The sequence below is a fragment of the Xyrauchen texanus genome, chromosome 37 (assembly GCF_025860055.1).
Source record: "Xyrauchen texanus isolate HMW12.3.18 chromosome 37, RBS_HiC_50CHRs, whole genome shotgun sequence".
NCBI lineage: Eukaryota > Metazoa > Chordata > Actinopteri > Cypriniformes > Catostomidae > Xyrauchen > Xyrauchen texanus.
Window position 1 is genome coordinate 10,472,848 of NC_068312.1, and position 22,158 is coordinate 10,495,005.

At 38.5% G+C, this 22,158-nt stretch overlaps 3 protein-coding genes across 3 annotated transcripts; 1 reads left to right on the forward strand and 2 right to left on the reverse strand.

Moving 5' to 3' along the window:
• Window positions 1-267: 267 nt before the first annotated feature.
• On the reverse strand, window positions 268-8,486 carry LOC127630460 (protein phosphatase 1 regulatory subunit 3C-B-like). Its single transcript, XM_052107995.1, has 3 exons — window positions 3,398-8,486; window positions 3,105-3,191; window positions 268-2,990 (listed from the first exon to the last, which is right to left on the reverse strand). Exons 2-3 carry the CDS (start codon window positions 3,116-3,118, stop codon window positions 2,249-2,251), a joined length of 756 nt encoding a protein of 251 aa, XP_051963955.1. The 5' UTR covers window positions 3,119-3,191; window positions 3,398-8,486; the 3' UTR covers window positions 268-2,248.
• Window positions 8,487-10,757: 2,271 nt separating this feature from the next.
• LOC127631180 (DNA replication complex GINS protein SLD5-like) lies at window positions 10,758-15,147 on the reverse strand. Its single transcript, XM_052109208.1, has 7 exons — window positions 14,815-15,147; window positions 14,189-14,275; window positions 13,960-14,073; window positions 13,049-13,146; window positions 12,183-12,271; window positions 11,800-11,890; window positions 10,758-11,430 (listed from the first exon to the last, which is right to left on the reverse strand). The coding sequence occupies exons 1-7, from the start codon at window positions 14,911-14,913 to the stop codon at window positions 11,334-11,336; spliced, it is 675 nt and encodes a 224-aa protein (XP_051965168.1). The 5' UTR covers window positions 14,914-15,147; the 3' UTR covers window positions 10,758-11,333.
• Window positions 15,148-15,700: 553 nt separating this feature from the next.
• Window positions 15,701-22,131, forward strand: LOC127630862 (cytochrome c oxidase subunit 5B, mitochondrial-like). Its single transcript, XM_052108700.1, has 4 exons — window positions 15,701-15,841; window positions 20,860-20,930; window positions 21,047-21,146; window positions 21,412-22,131. The coding sequence occupies exons 1-4, from the start codon at window positions 15,751-15,753 to the stop codon at window positions 21,522-21,524; spliced, it is 375 nt and encodes a 124-aa protein (XP_051964660.1). The 5' UTR covers window positions 15,701-15,750; the 3' UTR covers window positions 21,525-22,131.
• The last annotated feature ends 27 nt before the right edge of the window (window positions 22,132-22,158 follow it).

Consider the following 22,158-nt stretch of genomic DNA (forward strand, 5'->3'; position numbering starts at 1 on the left):
TTGGAGAAGCAATCCCGCGTAAAATGCAGTTTGCACACTCCTACAGCTCTAGGCGGAACTCATGGTCTTCCAGAACAAGGACGTGCAACCCCTGGCTCTAATTTCCAAGTCTATATGGAAAGCAATACAGTCCAGCAGTGCTGTTGCAACCAGCAACACTACACCTCACGTACCATCCTGTCCACTGTAATAAATACAGATAATCTACGCTAACTTGAAGCTATCCTAACTGGCCTAATACTATGCTACTAACTAACTATGCTTCTAACAATACTACACTAACAAATATGCTAATTAACTACCTAGGCTACAGCTAAATAATCTAAATAACTATATAAATGCTATGCTAAATAGATGCTAAAATACTCTATCCTGATCGTTTTCAATTACTCGCAATTCCAACTCCTGACTCGCTACAGTGGTTTTGACGAAACGAGATGGTTTTTATACTGCCATGGGCGTGGTAGCTCGTACCAAGGGCGTGGTGAGCTGGAACCTGCTTACCTCAGCTGTCACCGCTTACGTCACGAAGTACCGCAAACAGCCAATAGGAAAATTCAACTGCAGTAGCCACCGCTCAACCTGGAGAGGGCAGCACTCAGACGTTTTTACACCATATATTGTAGAATTAAAACACTTTATACACAAATGTCAAAAAAATTACTTGAATCAATGACCAGTACTAATAAAGCCCCATTCTTACAGATCATTAACTAAAAAAAGTTGGTTTAGGGTTTAGTTACCCTTTAATGTCTGTCCCAGGCAGACATTTTTTTGGCTGGTGCCTGTTGGTCATTCAGCGTTTCTGTGAATAAAGACGTCCGAGTTTTAAAACTCGCTAAAAGTGACCAAAACTTAAAATGTTCTCATCTGTTTAACTTATAATCGTCAAAGATGACTTGTATTTTCCCTCCAGTCTTGTCTCAGGTGGATTGCATATTGTCAATAGCTCAGTCTCTGCTGCGCTAATGTCTGACAGGCTGTCGGGCTCATTAATATTAATTAGGTTGTCTGCGTTTGACTGAACTGATTTGCTGAATCAATATGCGGACGGTGACTTGTGAGCGCTAGCCAATAGAATTACCGCTTTGCGTTAGTTCAGCCCACTGCCAAAGCAACCAGCTGGCAGAGGCTTCTGCTGGGTCCTAAAGCCTTCTGTTTGTACAAACCGTAATAAGGTTTCCCTTGCACGAACATGGAGCAAATTATACGTCTTCAAAATGTAATAATTTCTCAAAAAGAGAAAAAAATGGATTTCTAAAATTGATATTTTACGTAATATATTAATTTGAAAGTGTAAAAGGGATTGTTCTCCCAAAAAGGAAATTTCTCATCATATAGGCTACTCACCTTCATGCCATCCCCTAATGTGTATGACTCTTTTATCTGCTGAACACAAATGAAGATTTAGAATACTTAAGATCTGTAGGTCCACACAATGCAAGAGAATGGCGGCCAGAACTTTTAATCTCCAAAGAGCACGTAAAAGGCTGCATAAAACTAGTTTAGTAAATCTTGACATCATGACCGCAGAGGAGACTGCTGATTGCAGTTAATATATTGGTTCGTTCTCACCCAAAATTGAATGGATCACTTCAGAAGACATGGATTGAATCACTGGAGTCATATGGATTACTTTAATGCTGCTTTTGAGTATGAGTTCTGGTCACCATTCACTTGCATTGTATAGAAAAACAGCAGAAATTATATATAGTTAATAAAATAATAATAATAATAATTTGGGTTCTTCAGAAGATGATTTTTTGTTGAAATATCACTTTACCAAAAATCTAAAGATTCAGCCAGGAAGTTTCAGAAATTTGGATGACTTGACATAACCCAATAATAATAAAAAAATATGCTTATGACGATAATGATCAACAATACATATTGCAATAAGTGATAAAACATTTATTCGCTCAAAAAAAAAAAAAAAAAAAAAATACTTCTGATTGTAAAATATTAGATAAAAATATTAAAATTACATTATCCAGTTTCTGCAATATTTTTAGCCAAATATAAACAAATGCCATGTTCCAAAAATTATTTCTTAAAAACAGGGGGAAAATACATAAGCCTCTAGTGATCAGGGCACATTCAGTCAGTTCTTTGTGCTAATCAGATCAAAAGCTTGTCACAAAGCGCAAAAGTTAAATCAACCTGGATGTATGCACAGCTGTACATTGAAGACAGCAGATAGTGATCAATTAACGGTGTAAACGGCACATTTTGTAGTCCGTTTTCACACTTATGTCTCACAAACATGTATACAGTAGTTTTTTCCATAATTATTATCCCATACAGCATCACTAAATCCACTGGGCAAGTAGGACACGCAGAATTCAATCAGTCCTCGAGAGTCCATTTGCTCAGGAACGGTGATGTTAAACTCGAACACGTCTGTTCCCGGTTCACCGTAGCACTGGTCCAGGTAAGAACACGGGACGTCCAGGTAACTGCGCCAAGTGTCGAAAGTAACGCGAATATGAACCGCTTTCTCGAAGCAGACATTCCGGACCCGCACGGTGCCAAGGACGGAGCGTTTGGTGACCTTACAGCTCTCCAAAAGCACCATGTTTTCCTGAAGGCGACTTCTGAACGCCTGGAAATCGACGCAAGGCTGGTCAAACCCAAGACGCAACGAGGTCTCTTTAACACAGTGCAGCTTCTTCAGCCGTGGCATTTTCACGGTCTCATACGCGATTTTCTCTTCTTTCTCGGAGAACAGGCGCACTGTGATGAGAGAAAGCCCTTTGGAGTCGGCAAACGCGACACGCTTCCCTCTGCGGCCGCTCTTGGTTGTCGGAAGGGCTGTCGGTGGAGGGTGTCTGTACTCCAGCAGACGAGTGATACAGGGCCGCAGAGGTTTGGGAGAGGACACGGAGAGCAGGTAGTTGATGCGCGGGGAGCTTTTGCACCTGAAGCCGATGGCCAGATCCACAGACATCACAGAGACTGGCAGGACAGGGCTGCCCAACCTCGCCATCACACTGTGGGGTAAAAAACAAAAACAAGGCTTAATGTTTGATTTTCTCGGGTCTCCTTACTTTAGAGCTCACTATAATCATTTTACTTCACACAGGCCAGCATGGCGTTAAACTTACTTTGCACAAGTCATCTTTACAATGTATCCGGAAGTCCTTTTACGGTTCCCTTTTTCTCTCAAGTCCTCACGTTGACCTTAAATTGAGCTGTTAAAAAAAAAAAAAAAAAATGTAAATAACAGTTAGCCTAAACAATACAAATATTTTAAATATTTATTCAGCTGGAAGGTTTCATCATTAAGCAATAGCTTACACGTGGGTTTTCTTCACACACTAAAACATTAAATCAACAGATATTTTACCCAAACAAGTAAACAACAACCGAAGTCATTATGACCAATAAAGGATCTTACTGTGCTTTTATTGTGACCATTGAATCATCCGATGACAATCTCCAAATCTCTTGCCTTCACGTACTCTTGATTTATGTGTTCAGTTTATATGAGAAAGAGTGAAGAAGTTCTGTATGAATCTGACCACATAAAGCTTCATGTGCGTCACTTCATCTTTTATAGTAACATGATCCCTCCTCCAAACTCAAGCCAATCAGCTTTACAAAGACCAGACACGACTTATAGGCTATTAATCACCTGCAGATCTGTCTGAAGAAGAGTACGAAAGGACAAAGGCATTTGGGCTGTTGACAATTAAACATGAACTTTTTTCCTTTTGGGAGTCTAACATTTATATTTCCTGTTGACACACTAAAGCTGAAGATATAAATAAACATCTTAAGACAATTGCTTTTGCGAAACATCTTATGTGCCTAAGACATTTGCACATTACTGTATATATATATATGTGCACATTTGATTTGATTTTCTCCCAAAATACTAAATAACAACAAAAACGTCCATAACACATCCCAAAACAACTTTTCGTCACAATGCACTGCAAAATTGTCCTCTTGAGATCATTGCGTGTTGATTTTGATATACTTTAATCTAATATTTAATAGTTTATAAAATGTTGCAAATGTATGTAGCTAATTAAAATCCATGGAATGATCACATTTATTTTGAGACAAAGTACTCATTTTCAGATTTGTTCAATGCTATTAAATCAAAACTTTTTCAATAACTGTCCAATAAGTGAGATGATGGTATTTGTGGTTAAATGCTCCCTGTTGCAGGGGCTAAAGACCCCCTATAAAACACATTGTTTTTCTGAAGGTGGCGAATAGATTAGTTGTGAAGAATGTTAAAAGTGGGCTCACACTGACTGATCCAATCACAATGGAGATTAATTTGTTTATCTAAGGTGTTATGAAATGCCAAATGTGATTGGCAGTGAGCTCCCCCACCCCCTGGAGGGTGGCAGTGGCACCTTCGTCTCGTGGCGGACGGCAGTACACTCCTCCGCCTTCGGGCAAACCACTTCAGTACCACCGTATCATACCTCCTTGGCGTCGAGACCTTTTCTGATGCCGTGTCTTCCTCCTATCTTGGGTTTCGGCACCACTGTGGCAGACTCTGCCTTAACTACCCAGGAGGAAGTGCGAACCGGAGTGAACAATCAACAGAACTTTAATTTGACACAACACTGAACTGAAGCATAACGACACACATACAGGCACGTGCGTGTGTCTCTTCTCTCTCTCTCTCTGGGGCGTCCCCCACCCATCTTTATCCCTCTCTCGGCTGACTGAGCTGATTCAGCGCCGGGCGTGCACCCTCACACCCTGGCCACACTGTCCTCCTCATCACAGTTAGCAAGCAATTTTATCACAATAAAATCATGTTAACATGCATGTTGTTTACGTCTTGTGGTTATACTTTTGAAACTGTGAGGATTTTTTTTATTTTCTCCCCTTTTTCTCCCCAATTTGGAACGCTCAATCCCCAATGCGCACTAATGGTGCAGATTTCTTCTGCTACTACGTCAGTACGTCAGTGACATCCAGACAATCTCAACGCTGATGGCTTTCGCGACAACGCGTCATGCAGATTTTTCGCTGGAGTTGAAAAATGTAGCGAATACTTGAATGAAGCGATTTCGCATGTTCGAATTGTGCCATTTACTTCATTCACGCCGCCCGCCGTCTTTTCGCATATTTGCATTGACTTTGTATGTAATCGCGCTGTGCGAAACGCTCGTTTTGCATTCTATGTGAACGCACCATAAGTCCTCGTGGTGGCGTAGTGACTCGCCTTAATCCGGGTGGTGGAGGACGAATCTCAGTTACCTCCGCGTCTGAGACCATCAATCTGTGCATCTTATCACGTGGCTTGTTGAGGTGTGTTACCGTGGAGACCTAGTACATGATTAGGCTTCATACTATTCTCCGTGGCATTCATGCATAACTCACCACGCGCCCCACAAAGAGCGAACCACATTATAGTGATCACGAGGAGGTTACCCCATGTGACTACCCTCCCTAGCAACCGTGCAAATTTTAGTATTTTAATGTTTATGAATTGGCCCCCATTTACTTCCATTGTAAGTGCCTCACTGTAACCAAGATTGTTTTATTTTTTTTTAAGGAGGAATGAGTCCAAATGTATTTTTGAGCTAGTCAACATTATGCCACAAATGCTGTCGATTCAGTTTTACTTGTATTGAACCGGAATATCCTTTAAGTCTTAGTTTTAATGAATAATCCCAACCTTGTTGCCTCTCCAGATGGGATCACTTCATGCCCTGGCATACATGTGTTTCCTTGAACGGTAAGAATGATGATTGTTGCTTGGCCAAAACATTAGGCATTTCTATTTAGAGCTGTCTGAAAATAAAAACAATGTCATGATGTGGCTATAACAATTTATTCTGAATAAGAGTGAACCAAGTCCACCTAAAATAATCCAATTATTATTGGCGATTCACCCTTGAATTTCTAAATTAACAGTGTCTTGAAAATTATGCAAAGAGCCCTCTTTATTTCTTAACTATAAAGTTCTACCGTCATTGACATTTATTGAAATAAATGCATTCAAACCAAAGTGTACTAAGTAATATTTTCAGCCATTCCACAGAATGAATTGGACTCTTTCTATACCTGTTTGATGAAACGGTGAGTAGAAAAGACGGTGATGATATTTATATTTTATGTGATTTATGTAACAGACAAATTAACATAATTATGCCCTCAAACAATGAGGAAAAACATGAAAACTCCTGAGGTCCATTTACCCATCAAACAAATCGGAGTGTGAGATTTAACCTCATTAGGCTTCACACATTCTTCACGCTTGAGTTTCCTTCATTAACAAACTGAGTTAGAGTGAGGGAGAATAATAACATTACTGCAATAGACAAAGAGAGAAATTACAATAACTGCCATATTAGACCTGCGGTTTAGCACGTAGCACGGATGAACGTGGTTTGAACTCTTGCCAACTGATGCCTCAAATATAGAAGTCCAAAAACACTCTCAACTGATTCTAGTTAAAAGCAAAACCAATCAAACTGCACAATCTGTTAAATCTTTAAAAAAAGCAAAGAAAAAAAAAATTCCTCTTGACGATCAGTTTTCGGTCTAAATCTACATTTTAAATGTTTAACAATGATAAGATTCACTCTAATACCTATTTGTCCCAGTAATATCAGTGCTTGACAAAGAAAGTATATTTTCAAGCTCAGTAAGCCAACCTAAAATTGGTTCTTCAGCAAATTTCTTCCTTATTCCTTATGTAACCATTATGGAAAAATCGATAATTACATAGAGGATGCATGAAATATGACTAAAGAGGCATTTTTAGAGATGCTTAAATATTTCAGTATTTCACCTCATAGACTTATAAATTGTTGTGTTAAATTATACTGGCTGGTAAGTTACATTGAAACAAGAGAAATGATCAGACATATAAAGCTGATCTATAGGAATATAATGGGGGACACGGCCTCTCCAAGTTTAGATTAAAAAGACAAGCTAAAATGAGTTCTTGCTTTTTTAATCTCTTTTAACATTGAAATGCATAAGAATGAATCTGGAAGTGGGACGAATTCAAGCAGATCTGTGAGCATCACAGCAGAAACGTCTTGAGCATGAAGGGCTTGAGCATGAATATTTAGTTTTATTTGCCTGACGTTACATTTCGGTATGCATTTGTTTCCAAATAAGAGGTCAAGTTAAAGTCTTACTACTTCCTGACCCACATAACAAGACATTTTAGTCTTCATTCCAGTAATTGTACAATAGCTGGGTTGTGACCTAGTTTGACGACAGCAGATGAGCAGTTCCCTATGATTCATGCCAGAGATGATGATATGCAGTGTGGACTTCCTGTGTCACAAATGGGTTCAAACCCACTGTAAAATAGGAAGCTGTGGCAGAGGATATTGAGGCACGTATACAGGACGTTGAAAAGCTCCATCTTCCAATTAAATGATGGTAAAGAGTGAATCAGTCACGGCAATAAATTATTAGTAAGAGTGTAATGTGTTTTGTAGTTATAAAATTCTTGTTTGACAAAAAGGAGCTAATAAGAGTATACTGAAAACCCTATTACGTTGACTTTACTCAACTGATTGAGTAAACTCATTTTCTTGAGTAAAGGCGTCTCCAAAACTTGTGTAATAAAGTTCCCTTAACTTGGTTAACTCCCTTAACTATTTACGTTAAGAAAACTAGAAATAAGTAGACTTACCTCAGATTTGCAATGTAAATGTTTCTACTTAATAATTTTAGTTGAATTGACTCAAATTGAGGTCAAATAATAACACAGCTCAAATAAAGAAGATTATAACTGATTCTAGGTTAATAATTAAATAAGTAAACTTATTTCTCCATAGAAATGCATTAACACATCTACTACAGTAGCGCTAACACAGAGATCTGAGATTGGGTCCATGACAACATTAGTATTTACAGTGTATATTAGTAACTCTACGTTTTACATTTTGACGAAAGGTTATGAAAACACATTTTTCTTTGGGATAATTTCTTACAATAAGACCAGGAATGTGGATTAAGAAAGCAAACGGGATTTTGATTTTGCAGTACATAAACTGTCAATTTGATATATATATATATTTTTACGTTTTTGGTTTAGTTGGCCATTTCTATGACGAAAGGTAGAACTAGATGAGAGTCATATCCCTTGATGAGATTGTGTCAGTGGTGAATCCACCTATTTCATAATACTGGAAGAACAAATAAAATAATGCAAGTGTTGACCTGCAGATAGAAGTTTCAGCATGTGAACCTATCAGACATACAGTAACTACCAGGTATGTAACTTGGAATGGAATGCACATACTCATTGCAGAAATGCATTTCTCAGACAACAGGCTGGTATGAGATGTAATACAGCTGCACCAAAATGTCTTTTGACACTTTGGGATATTTAAGTCACATTTAAAAGTGTATGAATTTAATTGCATTAGATAATACATTATAAAATCACGTGTGACCTTTAAACAAATTATGCGAGAGCATTTCTCTTAAATTATGTATATATATAATGTATATATATATGTATGTATATACACCACTTGGTTTGGCATTTTCTTATAATGCAAGGATACGCATACATTTTCAAATGCATACATTCCAAAACTAGTCACAGAGAGACAGCACAAGCATGATAACCAGTGACCATTTAAAAGACCTAATACACCCTGTTCCAAATAATTATGCACATGCCATTTTTGTTTGTTTTTCCGAAAGAATGATTAAGGATTTTATTTTATCCTCAACAATTATTTTACAATGTGGATATTATTACGTGAAAGAACCGATAATGTCAACAACTTTATTGATATTTTGAGAAAAAAAAAAAAAATATGTTGTTCCAAATAATTATGCAGAATGCACTTTGAAATCCCATTCAATGGGTTATAATGAACTCAAAACAGGAATATGTCATATGTGCAGCATGGACAGTTCATCTTTCAAAAAATAAACACAATTTAAAACAAAAAACCCATTTACAGTTTAAGTTACATATTAATATACAAGCACTTCTTTGGGATGACTTCAGCAACTCTCTCATCCATTGAACTTTGAAGTCCATGTATAGTTTCTGCTAGTATTTCATTGGAGGATGCCAGTATTGCCTCCCAGAGCTGTTGTTTGGAGATATACTGCTGCACACCCGCAGAGATCTTCCTTTTAAGGATTCTGCACAGGGGATTATCAATAGGCTTGAGGTCAGGGGATGATGGCAATCATGCAATCAATGGTGTTTTTTGAAGCATGGGATGGTGCGTTGTCCTGCATGAAAATCATTTTTTCTTTTTATACCATAGCAGAAAATGGTCTGTTAGGAACTCCACATATCTTGCAGAGGTCATTTTGACACTGTCAGGGACCCTAAAAGGACCTACCATCTCACTTCCCAATATTCCAGCCCAAATCATCACTCCACCTCCTGGCTGACATCTCAGACTTGTTGGAACAGGGTGGTCATTCACCAACCATCCAGAACTCCAACCATTTGGACCATCCAGTGTAGCATGGCATTCGTAAGTGAATAAAACTGTTTGAAAATTAGACTTCATGTAATTCTGAGCCCATTGCAAATGTTTCTCTTTGTGAGCTTTGGTTAGGGGTGACTGAAATGCATCTTTATGCACAACTGCCAGCCTCTATGGGATCCTGCATCGAGAGGTTCTTGGGACTCCAGAGACACCAGCAGCTTCAAATACCTGTTTGCTGCTCAACAGTGTCTTTTTTTAGCTGCCCTTTTAATAACATTAATTTGTCTGACAGAAACTATTCTTAAGCCTTTATCTGATCAAATTCTACTGTGCTGTGAATCACTCACAAATCTTTCTGACAGTTCGATGATCTCTGTTCAGCTTTAGTGATATATCAGTAGGTTTCCCTTTAACTAATGCAGAGTTTACACTACACGATTTTAGGTCCAATTGACACCCGCAGACAGTTTTGTGGAGATCGCCAACAAAAACCAAAAATCATTGGCAAATCAGAGCTTACTCCCATGAACAACGAATGCAATGTATGAACTATCAAAGATGCGATTTGAGAGAAGCGCTGATGCGTCACCGATGTCACCTGTCTGCCATTCCAAATCGTGCAATGTGAAATACGTTTTAACAGAATACAACTGCAGTGTTGTCCTACAGCCAGTGAGAGAGAAAGAAATGGGGCACTGGAAGTTTCAGTGGGAGGAGTGCTGATGTACCTGCAACAGAACACCAACTAGCATGGCTGCGGTATCAACAAAGTCTCATCGGACCAAAGAAATGGAGGAAACTTTTGTGGAACATTGGCAGGAGCACCAGCGCCTATTTGATGTTTCCTCTGAACTGTACCACAACCGGGTGGAGAAAGAGAAGAGTTGGAGAGAAATTGCCAATCCTCTTAGACTGTCAGGTAAGCAAATAGGTAGATTTTTCAGTAGGAGGTACTTTTTCATTTTGTAACCAATAAAATATATGATGCCTTGGGGCGATTAAAAACATACACATCATATTCTGAAATGCATAACATATGATCATGCATTTGTTTTCGTATCTCGTATCACTTCTCGCGTGTACTCTTTTGTGAAACGTAATTTGGAGTCCATGCAGAGTCGTCAGGAATTCCTCAATAGTGAAATGTTTTGTAATGTGTTCACCCCTGTTGCCGATTCCTCTTGATATTTGAAAACCCTATGAAATCCATGAGAAAACAGACAGCTGTGTAATATGAACAGTACTACAATCCGTATGTAGGAGGCATAACCTGTCTGAGATTGATACCAGTTATCTTAAAACATATGAAAAAAACAAACAAACGATCACTTTCTTTGAAAAACTAAAACCTGAATATTTATTTTAATGAAATCCTACCGATATGTTACTTGCATAATAATTTGGAACATGGTATATATACACAAACCAGCAACTTCCCTTTTAACACAGAAAACCACAGCTTCTGGTTGAATGGTTAGTGAGAAATTCACAATTCTGAGAAATTCTACAACAACTACGCAATCTGTAAGTGATGCAAAAGTTGCAGGAACAGAACCCAAGATACAGTAATCTAGAAAAAGCCAATTCAGACTTTATTCAGTCTTAAGCATTTTTCCATATAAATACTGCAGTGTATTGTTTTGGTACATATCCATTTGTCAGACTGCATATAACAATGTCATTTTTTTTTTTTCCTCTCCAGTTTTCCCCAGTTATAAGATGCCTCCCTTTTATGACAGTTTTGTGATGTAAACTTGCCTTTTTTTAATACAAATATAGATAGATGTTCAGGGTCCAAATGACAGCAGCTTTCTATTGTCTGTACGGAGTTGGCCATCAGTCTGGCATCCGCCATGTAAGGGGCCACAGTACAGAGAAGATCTGTTCCTCTGTGGCGTCTTCATTCTGATCCTAAAGTTCTGTGAGCTTCTAAATAAGTTGCACGGCACCGTTCGCCACTAGAGGTGCTATAGTGCGATAACGCATTAGATGCTGCGAACCTTCGTCCAAGTCCACAACATACTCCCTGATAGAGAACGAGAAGAAAAACATCATTAAAAGCGATCATAAAAAATACTGTTCTGACAACGGTCCAAGAATGGTACACGTTTAAGAATTCAGTTGTATTGCTTTATTGAATGAAGAGCTGTGGTTGATTTGATTAACCAGGAATTCAGTTAGGTCTGATACATGGTTGGAGGGGATGAACAAATAAGAGGGCTTGATGATGTCAGCGAAAAAGAAAAATCGATTTAGATATGGAGCAAGTTATTACAGCCTTCGCACTGAGACCATGCCTTAAGATGCTGTCTAGGTAGGAAGCGCACTAGGTTTTGTGTGGTACTCCATTGAAAGTGTGCTTTTTGAGTTGAATGAAAGTGGCAGGTGATAATACCTCTGCTCATCTGTCTCAGGTTCCACAAGGATGTTCTCCTGCCTCTCCTTCACTCTCAGGAACACAAACGAGTCCAGACACGGCTCAGGAACTTCATGCCATGCAAACATAAACAGATTCGCCAATCATTGTAATCTACCAATTTAATCATCTGATAAAAACATTTCGGTTACAAGAAAGCAGCTTGCTGAACTAGACTCCCTGTATTTTCTGGTTGGCAAATCTCAGAAATTCTATACATACTGTATAGAATTGTAAATATAAGCTTACATTTCTTTACCAATTCTTATGATTTTTTTTTTTAACGAACAAGAATGAGTTCAGAAGTGTTGGTTAACTGTCTACACAATTCAAAACAACATTTCATTCTCAATGGCTCTTACCAGCCTTCAGCATGTCAATGCTCTGCAGGTTTGGGGGCATGTGTTTCAGAGCCACGGCTCGAAGGTACACCTCTGTGTTGGCCAGATACCTAAACACACAAGATATGACTCTTTAAAGGAACGGTTCACCCAAAATGATCATTCTCTCAGCATCTACCCACCCTTATGGCGTCTCAAGGTCATATGACTTTCTTTTGTATGCGGAACACAAATGAGGTCAAAAAAGCGATATGATCACTTTAGGTGAGAAAAAGACCATAATTTAAGTCTTTATTCATGATAAATCTTGACATCCAAAGTCTCCTTTGAGCATTCATAAGAGAAGCTCATTCACACACTTCCTCGCAGTTCAGTTTTCAAACTCAAATGGGCTATTTTGAAAATGCGGACGAGATATAAAATTATAACCTCACAGGTTTTTCAAAAGGACAGCGGTCACAATGGAAGAATTGGCAACCGCATGCAGTGTCACAATCGGGACGGTTGTCTAGATTTAGAGTAAATAACGACTTTAATTTTGGTCTGTTTCTCACCCACACCTAACGTATCACTTCAGAAGACATGGATTAAACCACTGGAGTCTTTTTTTTTTTTTCATGCTGCCTTTATGTGCTTGAAAGTGTAGGACCCCATTGACTCGCATTGTATGGATTAGGCGAGTAAGAGATGAGAGGATGATCATTTTTGGGTGAATTATTCCTTTTTCGCCACAGAAACATCACACAAGTTTAATTAAAAGACAATGACGTGATGAAGCACTTTTTTTTCTGCTCCTAAAACAGCAGTCTCATTTTTTATTAAAACACTCAGATCTTCTACAGACTATGGACTGGATTATGGAAAGGGTCCAGAATTAATTCACTCACTCTTTAGCGAAGGCAAACTCCTCGGGAGACAAATACGAAGGATCCCCGTCCGCACGTGACTTTTCCTTTTCCAAAACATGAGGGAAAAATTTCTCTATCTGAACAGCCAAAAAAAAAAAAAAAGACAATAACATAAACATGTACTTTATATAAAAGCTCTTAAATAGAAGGACTGTCCATTTGCATAAAATTGTCAGCAAATCGATTAGTAAATATTTTCTTAATTTAAAGGGATAGTTCACAAAAAAAATTACAATTCTGATCATTTACTCTCCGACATGCCATCCCAGATGTGTGACTTTCTTCTGCTGAACACAAATGAAGATTTTTTGAATAATATTTCAGTTCTGTAGGTTCATACAATGCAAGTGAATGGTGAGCAGAACTATGAAGCTCCAAAAAACACAAAGGCAGCATAAAAGAAATTCATCTGACTCTAGTAGTTAAATCCATGTGTTCAGAAGTGATATGATGGGTGTAGGGGAGAAACAGATCAATATTTAAGTCCTTTTTTACTATGAATCACCACTTTCAAACAACCCTCCTAAGCGCTCTTTTCTCTTAGGTGTTCTTCTTTTGTTTTTGTTGATTCACATTCTTTGTACATATCGCCACCTACTGGGCAGGGAGGAAAATGTATTGTAAAAAAGAACTATATCTGTTTCTCACCCACACTTCTGAAGATATAGATTAAACCACTGGAGTCCTATGGATTATGTTTATGCTGCTTTTTGAGCTCTGGCCACCATTTACTTGCATTGTATGAACCTATAGAACTGAAAAATTAATCTAAAATCTTAGCTTGTGTTCAGCAGAAGAAAGTCACACATCTGGGAGGGCATAAGGCTGAGTAAATGATGAGAGAATTTTCATTTTTGTGTAAACTATCTCTTTAATAAAGATTTGGTTACCTTCTGTAGTCTTGAGCGGAGGTAGCTGCTAAGAACAAAGCGGATACGATCGATCTCCATGCGGTGCACACTGGCCTTCACGTCGCCTTTCCTCACCCTCTGGAGATTTTCCTCCTACAAATACACACAAAACTTAATGAAGTGTAATATTTCTTCAAACTGAAAAGATATATGTGGTTCATTGATCACTATATCCATTCTAGGCATCATTTCCTTTGTTCACACCTACCATGTGTGTGAGCTGCTCCATCACACACTCCACCAGCTCTGATTTGTTCTCCAGCAGTTCTGGGGAAAACTTCTCATTCAGCCAAGCCTGAAACACGGGGGATTAAAACTGACATTCTTCACTCGAACATGATGACTGACACATATTATAAAACATTATTCTTGAATTTATCTTTCTATTCTTCAGTAGTACAAATAATTTTTTCTCCCTAATATATGTGTGTGTGTGTGCCACGGTATTATTTTATACTGCTTTTGTTTTGTTTTCTTATACATTAAACTGAAAAGATATATGTGGTGCATTGAGTGCAGAGCTGTAGGCTAATCTAGTTTCCTTTTAGCTTGAAGAAGCAACAATATAATATTTGTTTCACTTTTTTTGATCACTATAATCCCCATACCTCCATTAGTGTCAATTACTTTATTTGTTTTTAGTTGTAATGAATTTAAATCTGGAAAATAATAATATAGAATGAGTAGGTGTGTCCATACATTTGACTAGAATTGTACTTATTATTTATACATTTTCTTAAAATATACAGCATTTTTTTTAACTACTTTTGATAAACAAATAATGCTGTATGAGGTGTTGGTGTACAGTTGAAAACATTGAAGATCATCTCTCACCTCCTCCAGTTTGGCGATGAGTTCTGCTGGAGTCATCACATCCTCTTGGCTCTCCTCTGCTCCACTGAGATCACTAGCATCGGACAGAGCATCTGCCATTGTGATATTACAGTACTGTAACAACTTAACGAGATCTTACAACACACACGGTTCGGTTGGGTGCACACTAACAGTTTTGCCAACTGACAACGGAGTGCAAGTTCAGCTGTGTTGTCAGTTAGCTAAAAACTGCACTCCCAGTGCATACTGTCCTTACTTTACCAAAAAAAACTGAAAGTGAATCCCCGTCTCCGAGATGTTTACGTTCTACGGAAGGAAAACTTCTGTCCTGGTGCGGAATTTCGCGCCAAAAAACGACAACGTGACAGGATGACGACGCCACCATTTGCTCAAGCTGGTTAAAGTTGCGCCTTTCTGCGCAATAAGCACCAATACAAAATTGCAATAATAATAAATTAAAATAGTAATACATAAATGCGTAATAAGCACCAATAAAAAATAATACAAATAAATATAGTAATACATAAATGGGTATTAAGCACCAATGAAAATGAGTATTATTACAAAATTCAAATTAAATTCAAGGTGCCGGTAGTATTTATACCAGAGGCGCTTTTATTGTGATCATTTAGTGTTTTTCTAGTTCCATTAATTTTAGGAACAACAAAATTGTTCAAATGAGTGCGTTTTAAGAGACTTCTGATTTTGTGAAATTAGGCAGTTAATTAATTCTGTTGTTTCTTGAATAATTATTTTATTTTTATTTTTAAAAACGGTTTTATTGAATAAATTACTATTTTAAAGAAAAAATTGGAAAAACATTTTCAACTTTCAGCACGCCAGATGTCCTTAACTCTAGATGTCAGCATTGCGCTTTTATCTGCGGTGCTCTTCATAAAGGCTGAAGACGCCTCTGTCAAGTGTTTGACGGTGAGGATGGCAGGCAGAATGCTCGTGAGATCAGCGGCCAGTGCAGTTTACTGCCGCCGGACTCTCCCGCCTCTCGGTAGGGGACTGGCATCTGCAGGTATGCTGCTGAATGAAGAGCTTTTTTGTTTGGAAAATGTGCGCCTCAATCGGCTGAAATTTAAGATGAATAGTTTGCAGCTTGCGGACGTGCTTAAATGCAAGCTTTTGATTCTTCACTTAGTATATAAATATAGGCTATATGAAGGACCTTATCGATATGTCGATATATATTTGTAGAGTTGTCACTGGACTCGCACTAACTCTTTAATCCTTTTTGTTGTCGTCATCCGATTTAGTCGCCATTGCACTAACGATAGCTGTTAACTGCATAAATAACAGTGGCAGATTTAAATAAATACATTTTGTTTAATCTAAAGGACATAAATGTGTTTGCAATGTAGCAACAACTATGTAAAATTTGCATGTAAAATGATTGTTAGAAAAGAGATTGGTTGTAATATAAATATATTAGAAAGAGTGTAGAGAGAGAGAGAGAGAGAGAGAGAGAGAGAGAGAGAGAGAGAGAGAGAGAATTAACGAACACAAGTCCTGAGCAAGAGTCAGATTGGATTCCTTCCAAATTATAGAACTATGGACCACATTTACACCCACACACCCTAATCAATAAACATGTAGGCTAAACCAGACCAAACAAGGGACAGTATTTGCATGCTTTGTTGATTTCAAAAAAGCATTTGATTCTATTTGGCATGATGGACTTTATTACAAACTACTACAAAGTGGTGTAGGGGGTAAAGTTTATGACAATTAAATCGATGTATTCGGACAACAAATGTGCAATAAAAATTGGCAACAAACAAACAGAGTTCTTCACCCAGAAGAGAGGAGTGTGGCAGGGCTGTAGTCTGAGTCCAACACTCTTCAACATTTACATTAGCGGTGCAGTTGGAACAGTCTACAGCCCCTGGACTCACTCTGCAAGACAAAGACATCAAGTTTATGCTCAATGCAGATGTCCTGGTGCTGCTGTCACCCACCCCACAGGGACTACAGCAACATCTGGACCTACTGGAGAACTACTGCCAGAACTGGGCCCTGGCAGTAAACCTGAAGAAGACAAACATTATGGTCTTTCAGAAAAAGCCCAGATGTCAGGAACACAGATACAGTCAGGTCCATAAATATTGGGACATCGACACAATTCTAATCTTTTTGGCTCCATACACCACCACAATGGATTTGAAATGAAACAAACAAGATGTGCTTTAACTGCAGACTTTCAGCTTTAATTTGAGGGTACTTACATCCAAATCAGGTGAACAGTGTAGGAATTACAACAGTTTGTATATGTGCCTCCCACATTTTAAGGGACCAAAAGTAATGGGACAGATTACAATCATAAATCAAACTTTCACTTTTTAATACTTGGTTGCAAATCCTTTGCAGTCAATTACAGCCTGAAGTCTGGAACGCATAGACATCACCAGACGCTGGGTTTCATCCCTGGTGATGCTCTGCCAGGCCTCTACTGCAACTGTCTTCAGTTCCTGCTTGTTCTTGGGGCATTTTCCCTTCAGTTTTGTCTTCAGCAAGTGAAATGCATGCTCAATCGGATTCAGGTCAGGTGATTGACTTGGCCATTGCATAACATTCCACTTCTTTCCCTTAAAAAACTCTTTGGTTGCTTTCGCAGTATGCTTCGGGTCATTGTCCATCTGTACTGTGAAGCGCCGTCCAATGAGTTCTGAAGCATTTGGCTGAATATGAGCAGATCATATTGCCCGAAACACTTCAGAATTCATCCTGCTGCTTTTGTCAGCAGTCACTTCATCAATAAATACAAGAGAACCAGTTCCATTGGCAGCCATACATGCCCACGCCATGACACTACCACCACCATGCTTCACTGATGAGGTGGTATGCTTTGGATCATGAGCAGTTCCTTTCCTTCTCCATACTCTTCCCATCACTCTGGTACAAGTTGATCTTTGTCTCATCTGTCCATAGGATGTTGTTCCAGAACTGTGAAGGCTTTTTTAGATGTTGTTTGGCAAACTCTAATGGCCTTCCTGTTTTTCAGGCTCACCAATGGTTTACATCTTGTGGTGAACCCTCTGTATTCACTCTGGTGAAGTCTTCTCTTGATTGTTGACTTTGACACACATACACCTACCTCCTGGAGAGTGTTCTTGATCTGGCCAACTGTTGTGAAGGGTGTTTTCTTCACCAGGGAAAGAATTCTTCGGTCATCCACCACAGTTGTTTTCCGTGGTCTTCCGGGTCTTTTGGTGTTGCTGAGCTCACCGGTGCGTTCTTTCTTTTTAAGAATGTTCCAAACAGTTGATTTGGCCACACCTAATGTTTTTGCTATCTCTCTGATGGGTTTGTTTTGATTTTTCAGCCTAATGATGGCTTGCTTCACTGATAGTGACAGCTCTTTGGATCTCATATTGAGAGTTGACAGCAACAGATTCCAAATGCAAATAGCACACTTGAAATGAATTCTGGACCTTTTATCTGCTCCTTGTAAATGGGATAATGAGGGAATAACACACACCTGGCCATGGAACAGCTGAGCAGCCAATTGTCCCATTACTTTTGGTCCCTTAAAAAGTGGGAGGCACATATACAAACTGTTGTAATTCCTACACCGTTCACCTGATTTGGATGTAAATACCCTCAAATTAAAGCTGAAAGTCTGCGGTTAAAGCACATCTTGTTTGTTTCGTTTCAAATCCATTGTGGTGGTGTATAGAGCCAAAAAGATTAGAATTGTGTCGATGTCCCAATATTTATGGACCTGACGGTACCAGTTCTCTCTAGGCAGCACCGCACTAGAGCACACTATGCAGTATACTTACCTTGGGCTGATTATCACTGCATCAGGAAGCTTCAGTAAGGCAGTGAATGCACTTAAAGTAAAAGTTCGAAGAGTGCTATACTCTTAAGAAAAAGTTCTATAATACTGAATTACCAATTCCAATCTGGTGTATGATCTTTGATAGTGTCGTACAGCCCATAGCGCTGTATGGAAGTGAGGTATGGGGTCAGAACTACACTAGATGGGACAAACATCCAACAGAAGCCCTACACACAGAATTCTGCAAATTAATTTTGAAATTACAAAGGAAAACACCCAATAATGCATGCAGGGCAGAATTAGAACGATTCCCATTGATTATTAACGTACAAAAAAGATCTCTAAATTTTTGGATGCATTTAAAATCAAGTCCCACAGAATCGCTACATTATAAAGCGCTACAAACCCAAGAACTGAACCCTGAAAAAAGTCCCCTCAGTCAGCTGGTTCTGAGACTCACTAACCCGGTTAACACTACTAACACTAACCAGCCTCAGACCAGCACTGCTTTACAACCAAACATCAGAATAAATCAGATCATCAAACAATCTCAAATCACCTATCTGGAACATTGGGATCAAGAAACTAAAACACAAAGCAAATTACAATTCTATCGGACTCTAAAATCAAAGTATGAATTGGAAGCGTATCTCCTGACTGTCAGAGATACAAAGCAAAGACAGATCCTGAGCAAGTACAGGCTCAGTGAGCACAGTCTCGCCATCGAGAGAGGCAGACACAGAAAAACATGGTTACCCAGAGAAGAAAGGGTGTGTGCTCACTGTACGACAGGTGAGATTGGGACAGAGGTGCGCTTTCTCCTTCACTGCCCAAAATGTCAAAATACAAGGGACATTTATATGCATAATTTAACACACAGCATTAACAAATTTATAACCATGACAGAACAAGAAAAAATGTACATAATACTTGGAGAGGGACACACAGCAGCACTGGCTGCAAGATATGTTTTAACGTGTCACAGCCGGAGAGACAGTGGGTGAATCTATGTTATGTGTTTTACCCCTGTGTCACCCCAGTGTTCACCACAGTGACCCTCAGTGTATGTGTGTATATTCATTTATGTGTAAGTATTTGTCAGTTCTCTTAAGTTATTTAAACACTGTGGTCTTCAGCAGTTCTGAACCTGTTTTGTATTTATTTTTATATTTGTTAAACTAAATGTAATTATAGATTAAGATGAAGTTCTGCTTCTTTTTTTTAATTCTTTTTTTACGCAACCTCTGCTTTGGCAATATTGTATTGTTTACATTCATGCCAATAAAGCCCCTTTAAATTTAACTGAGCGAGAGAGAGCGAGAGAGAGAGACCCCATATAATTACCGCTATAATTATTTGGGTCTTACAATCTCTGTTTCAGGACAGTTTGATTTGGCAATAAAAGATCTGACTGACAAAGCCCGTAGGACATATTATAGTATAAGAAAATAATTATTTAAATTCAACCCCCTCATTAAACTGTGGCTGAAAGTCTTCGATAGCATCATCAAACCTATACTCCTTTATGGCTGTGGAATCTGGGGCCCCAAATATAAATTAAATTATGAATCTTGGGACAAAAGCCCTGTTAAAAATTTTCCACCTAGAATTTTGCAAAAACATCCTGGGAATTCACAGAAATGCCCTGCGTCTGGGTTGTAGAGCAGAACTGGGCAGGTTCCCTCTCCTCACTGAAATCCAGAAGAGAGCAGCTAAATTCTGGTTCCATTTGTCAGACACACCTCCAGATAACTATCATCATTGTGCCTTTACACACAGGACAGGACACCCAGAGAGTGACCCTATGCACTATTTAGTTGAAAAATATAAACTAAATTCATCCATCCAGTTAAGAGTGCTTTTACTTTTGGCAAGGTTCTATGTAGAATTTGGAACAAACACTAGGTGGAATGACCACTTCTCTTAATCTGCCAATCAGGTTTGTCAAACAGCAGAAACAGTTCATCTTAAAATGGCTAAATGTCCTCTATATTTGACCTGGCTGATGAGCCGATTTGTCACTAATAAATAGATTTAAGACAGATCACAATTCAGGATGATAGTAAGTGCAAGAAAGACCACCAATCAGTATCGGTATGTTAAGTAGTTTGGGCTGAATTAATTAATTGAAGAAGTTTAATATATATATATATATATATATAGGTTTGGAAAAACTCCTAACCAGAATGTTTGATGAATAAAAATACAGTGCTTCCTTGCAAAAACTGTAATTATGTTTGTGACCTTGTTTTCAGGCATTCCCACTGATGATGAGCAAGCAACCGGTCTGGAGAAGATCGTGTTGCAAGCTGCAAAAAAAGGGACGGTAAGTATTTTATATTGCCCCAAAGGGATTCAAGTTGTATCATATTGTATATCCAGTGACGTCTAGCAAAAATAAAGACCCAGCTGTGACCAATCCTTGCTGTCTTTCTCCACCAGGACCCTTATAACATTTTAAAACCAAAGGAGTACGCTGGCTCCAAACAAGACCCCCATCTCGTTCCCTCCATTATCAACAAGAGGATTGTTGGCTGTGTTTGTAAGTTAAAGTACTATCTTTAATTTTGACTTTAGTGCAGCTGTTTTGTCACAACTTTTATGTGGTTGTCTTTCTATTCATTCTATATAAACATTAAACAGCCCTCAAGCATTCTTTAAGGAACAACGGCAGTCTATACTCCACCTCTATTTTCACCCTGAAAACATATGCAGTTCATATCTATCTATGTAATTTATCATAACACAGGCTTTCAGGATTGCTTCATGATCTTTGGAAAATATGACCTTGCTGTGTTTTTGTCTAGGCCAGGAGGACAACACTGCAGTGGTTTGGTTTTGGTTGCACCAGGGAGAGGCCCAGCGCTGCCCATCCTGTGGTGCTCACTACAAACTTGTTCCACATGAGTTACCACACTGAAATCATATGCACTTAACCGCACAGGCAGCCTAAACACTTCCAACTGACCCATAAACACCATAGATGTCTAGTTAATGCACAACCCCCTTCATTGTTTCCTGTTTTGTTGATTTAAACAAATATTGCAATATATAAGCGCCTAGTTAGTTCTTTCCTCCCTCAATTGCTTCTCATGAGCATATAAAAGCAATGTAGCATCCAGTCACAGAAGATAACAGGCTGCAAATTTGAAATATTTGTGAATATATGGGTTTAGGGTGAATTGGTCATGTATGCTTGCTGTTCAGCATTAGCTACTTGAACATTCTAAATTTGCCTAAAAAATGCAATGCATATCTTGTCCTGTTAGATATGAATTATACATAAAATCTGTCTTGACTTGAAGCATTACAAAAGTTTGAAAATGTTTTGCAATGGATGATGATGCATTGAGAAGTTGTCTCTGCTTTACTTTTCAAATGTTAAGACCAAGATGTTACATTCCTCATTGTGTGGGACTCAAAATATGTTCTGTTTACTTTTGAAAGTCTTGAATTTGAATGTTCTCCTTGTTTGAACATCCTTTAAAATAAATCTGGCGTTTCAACATGTATGATGTGTCTTGCATTGTTTGTGCATTCTGGTGCTATAATCT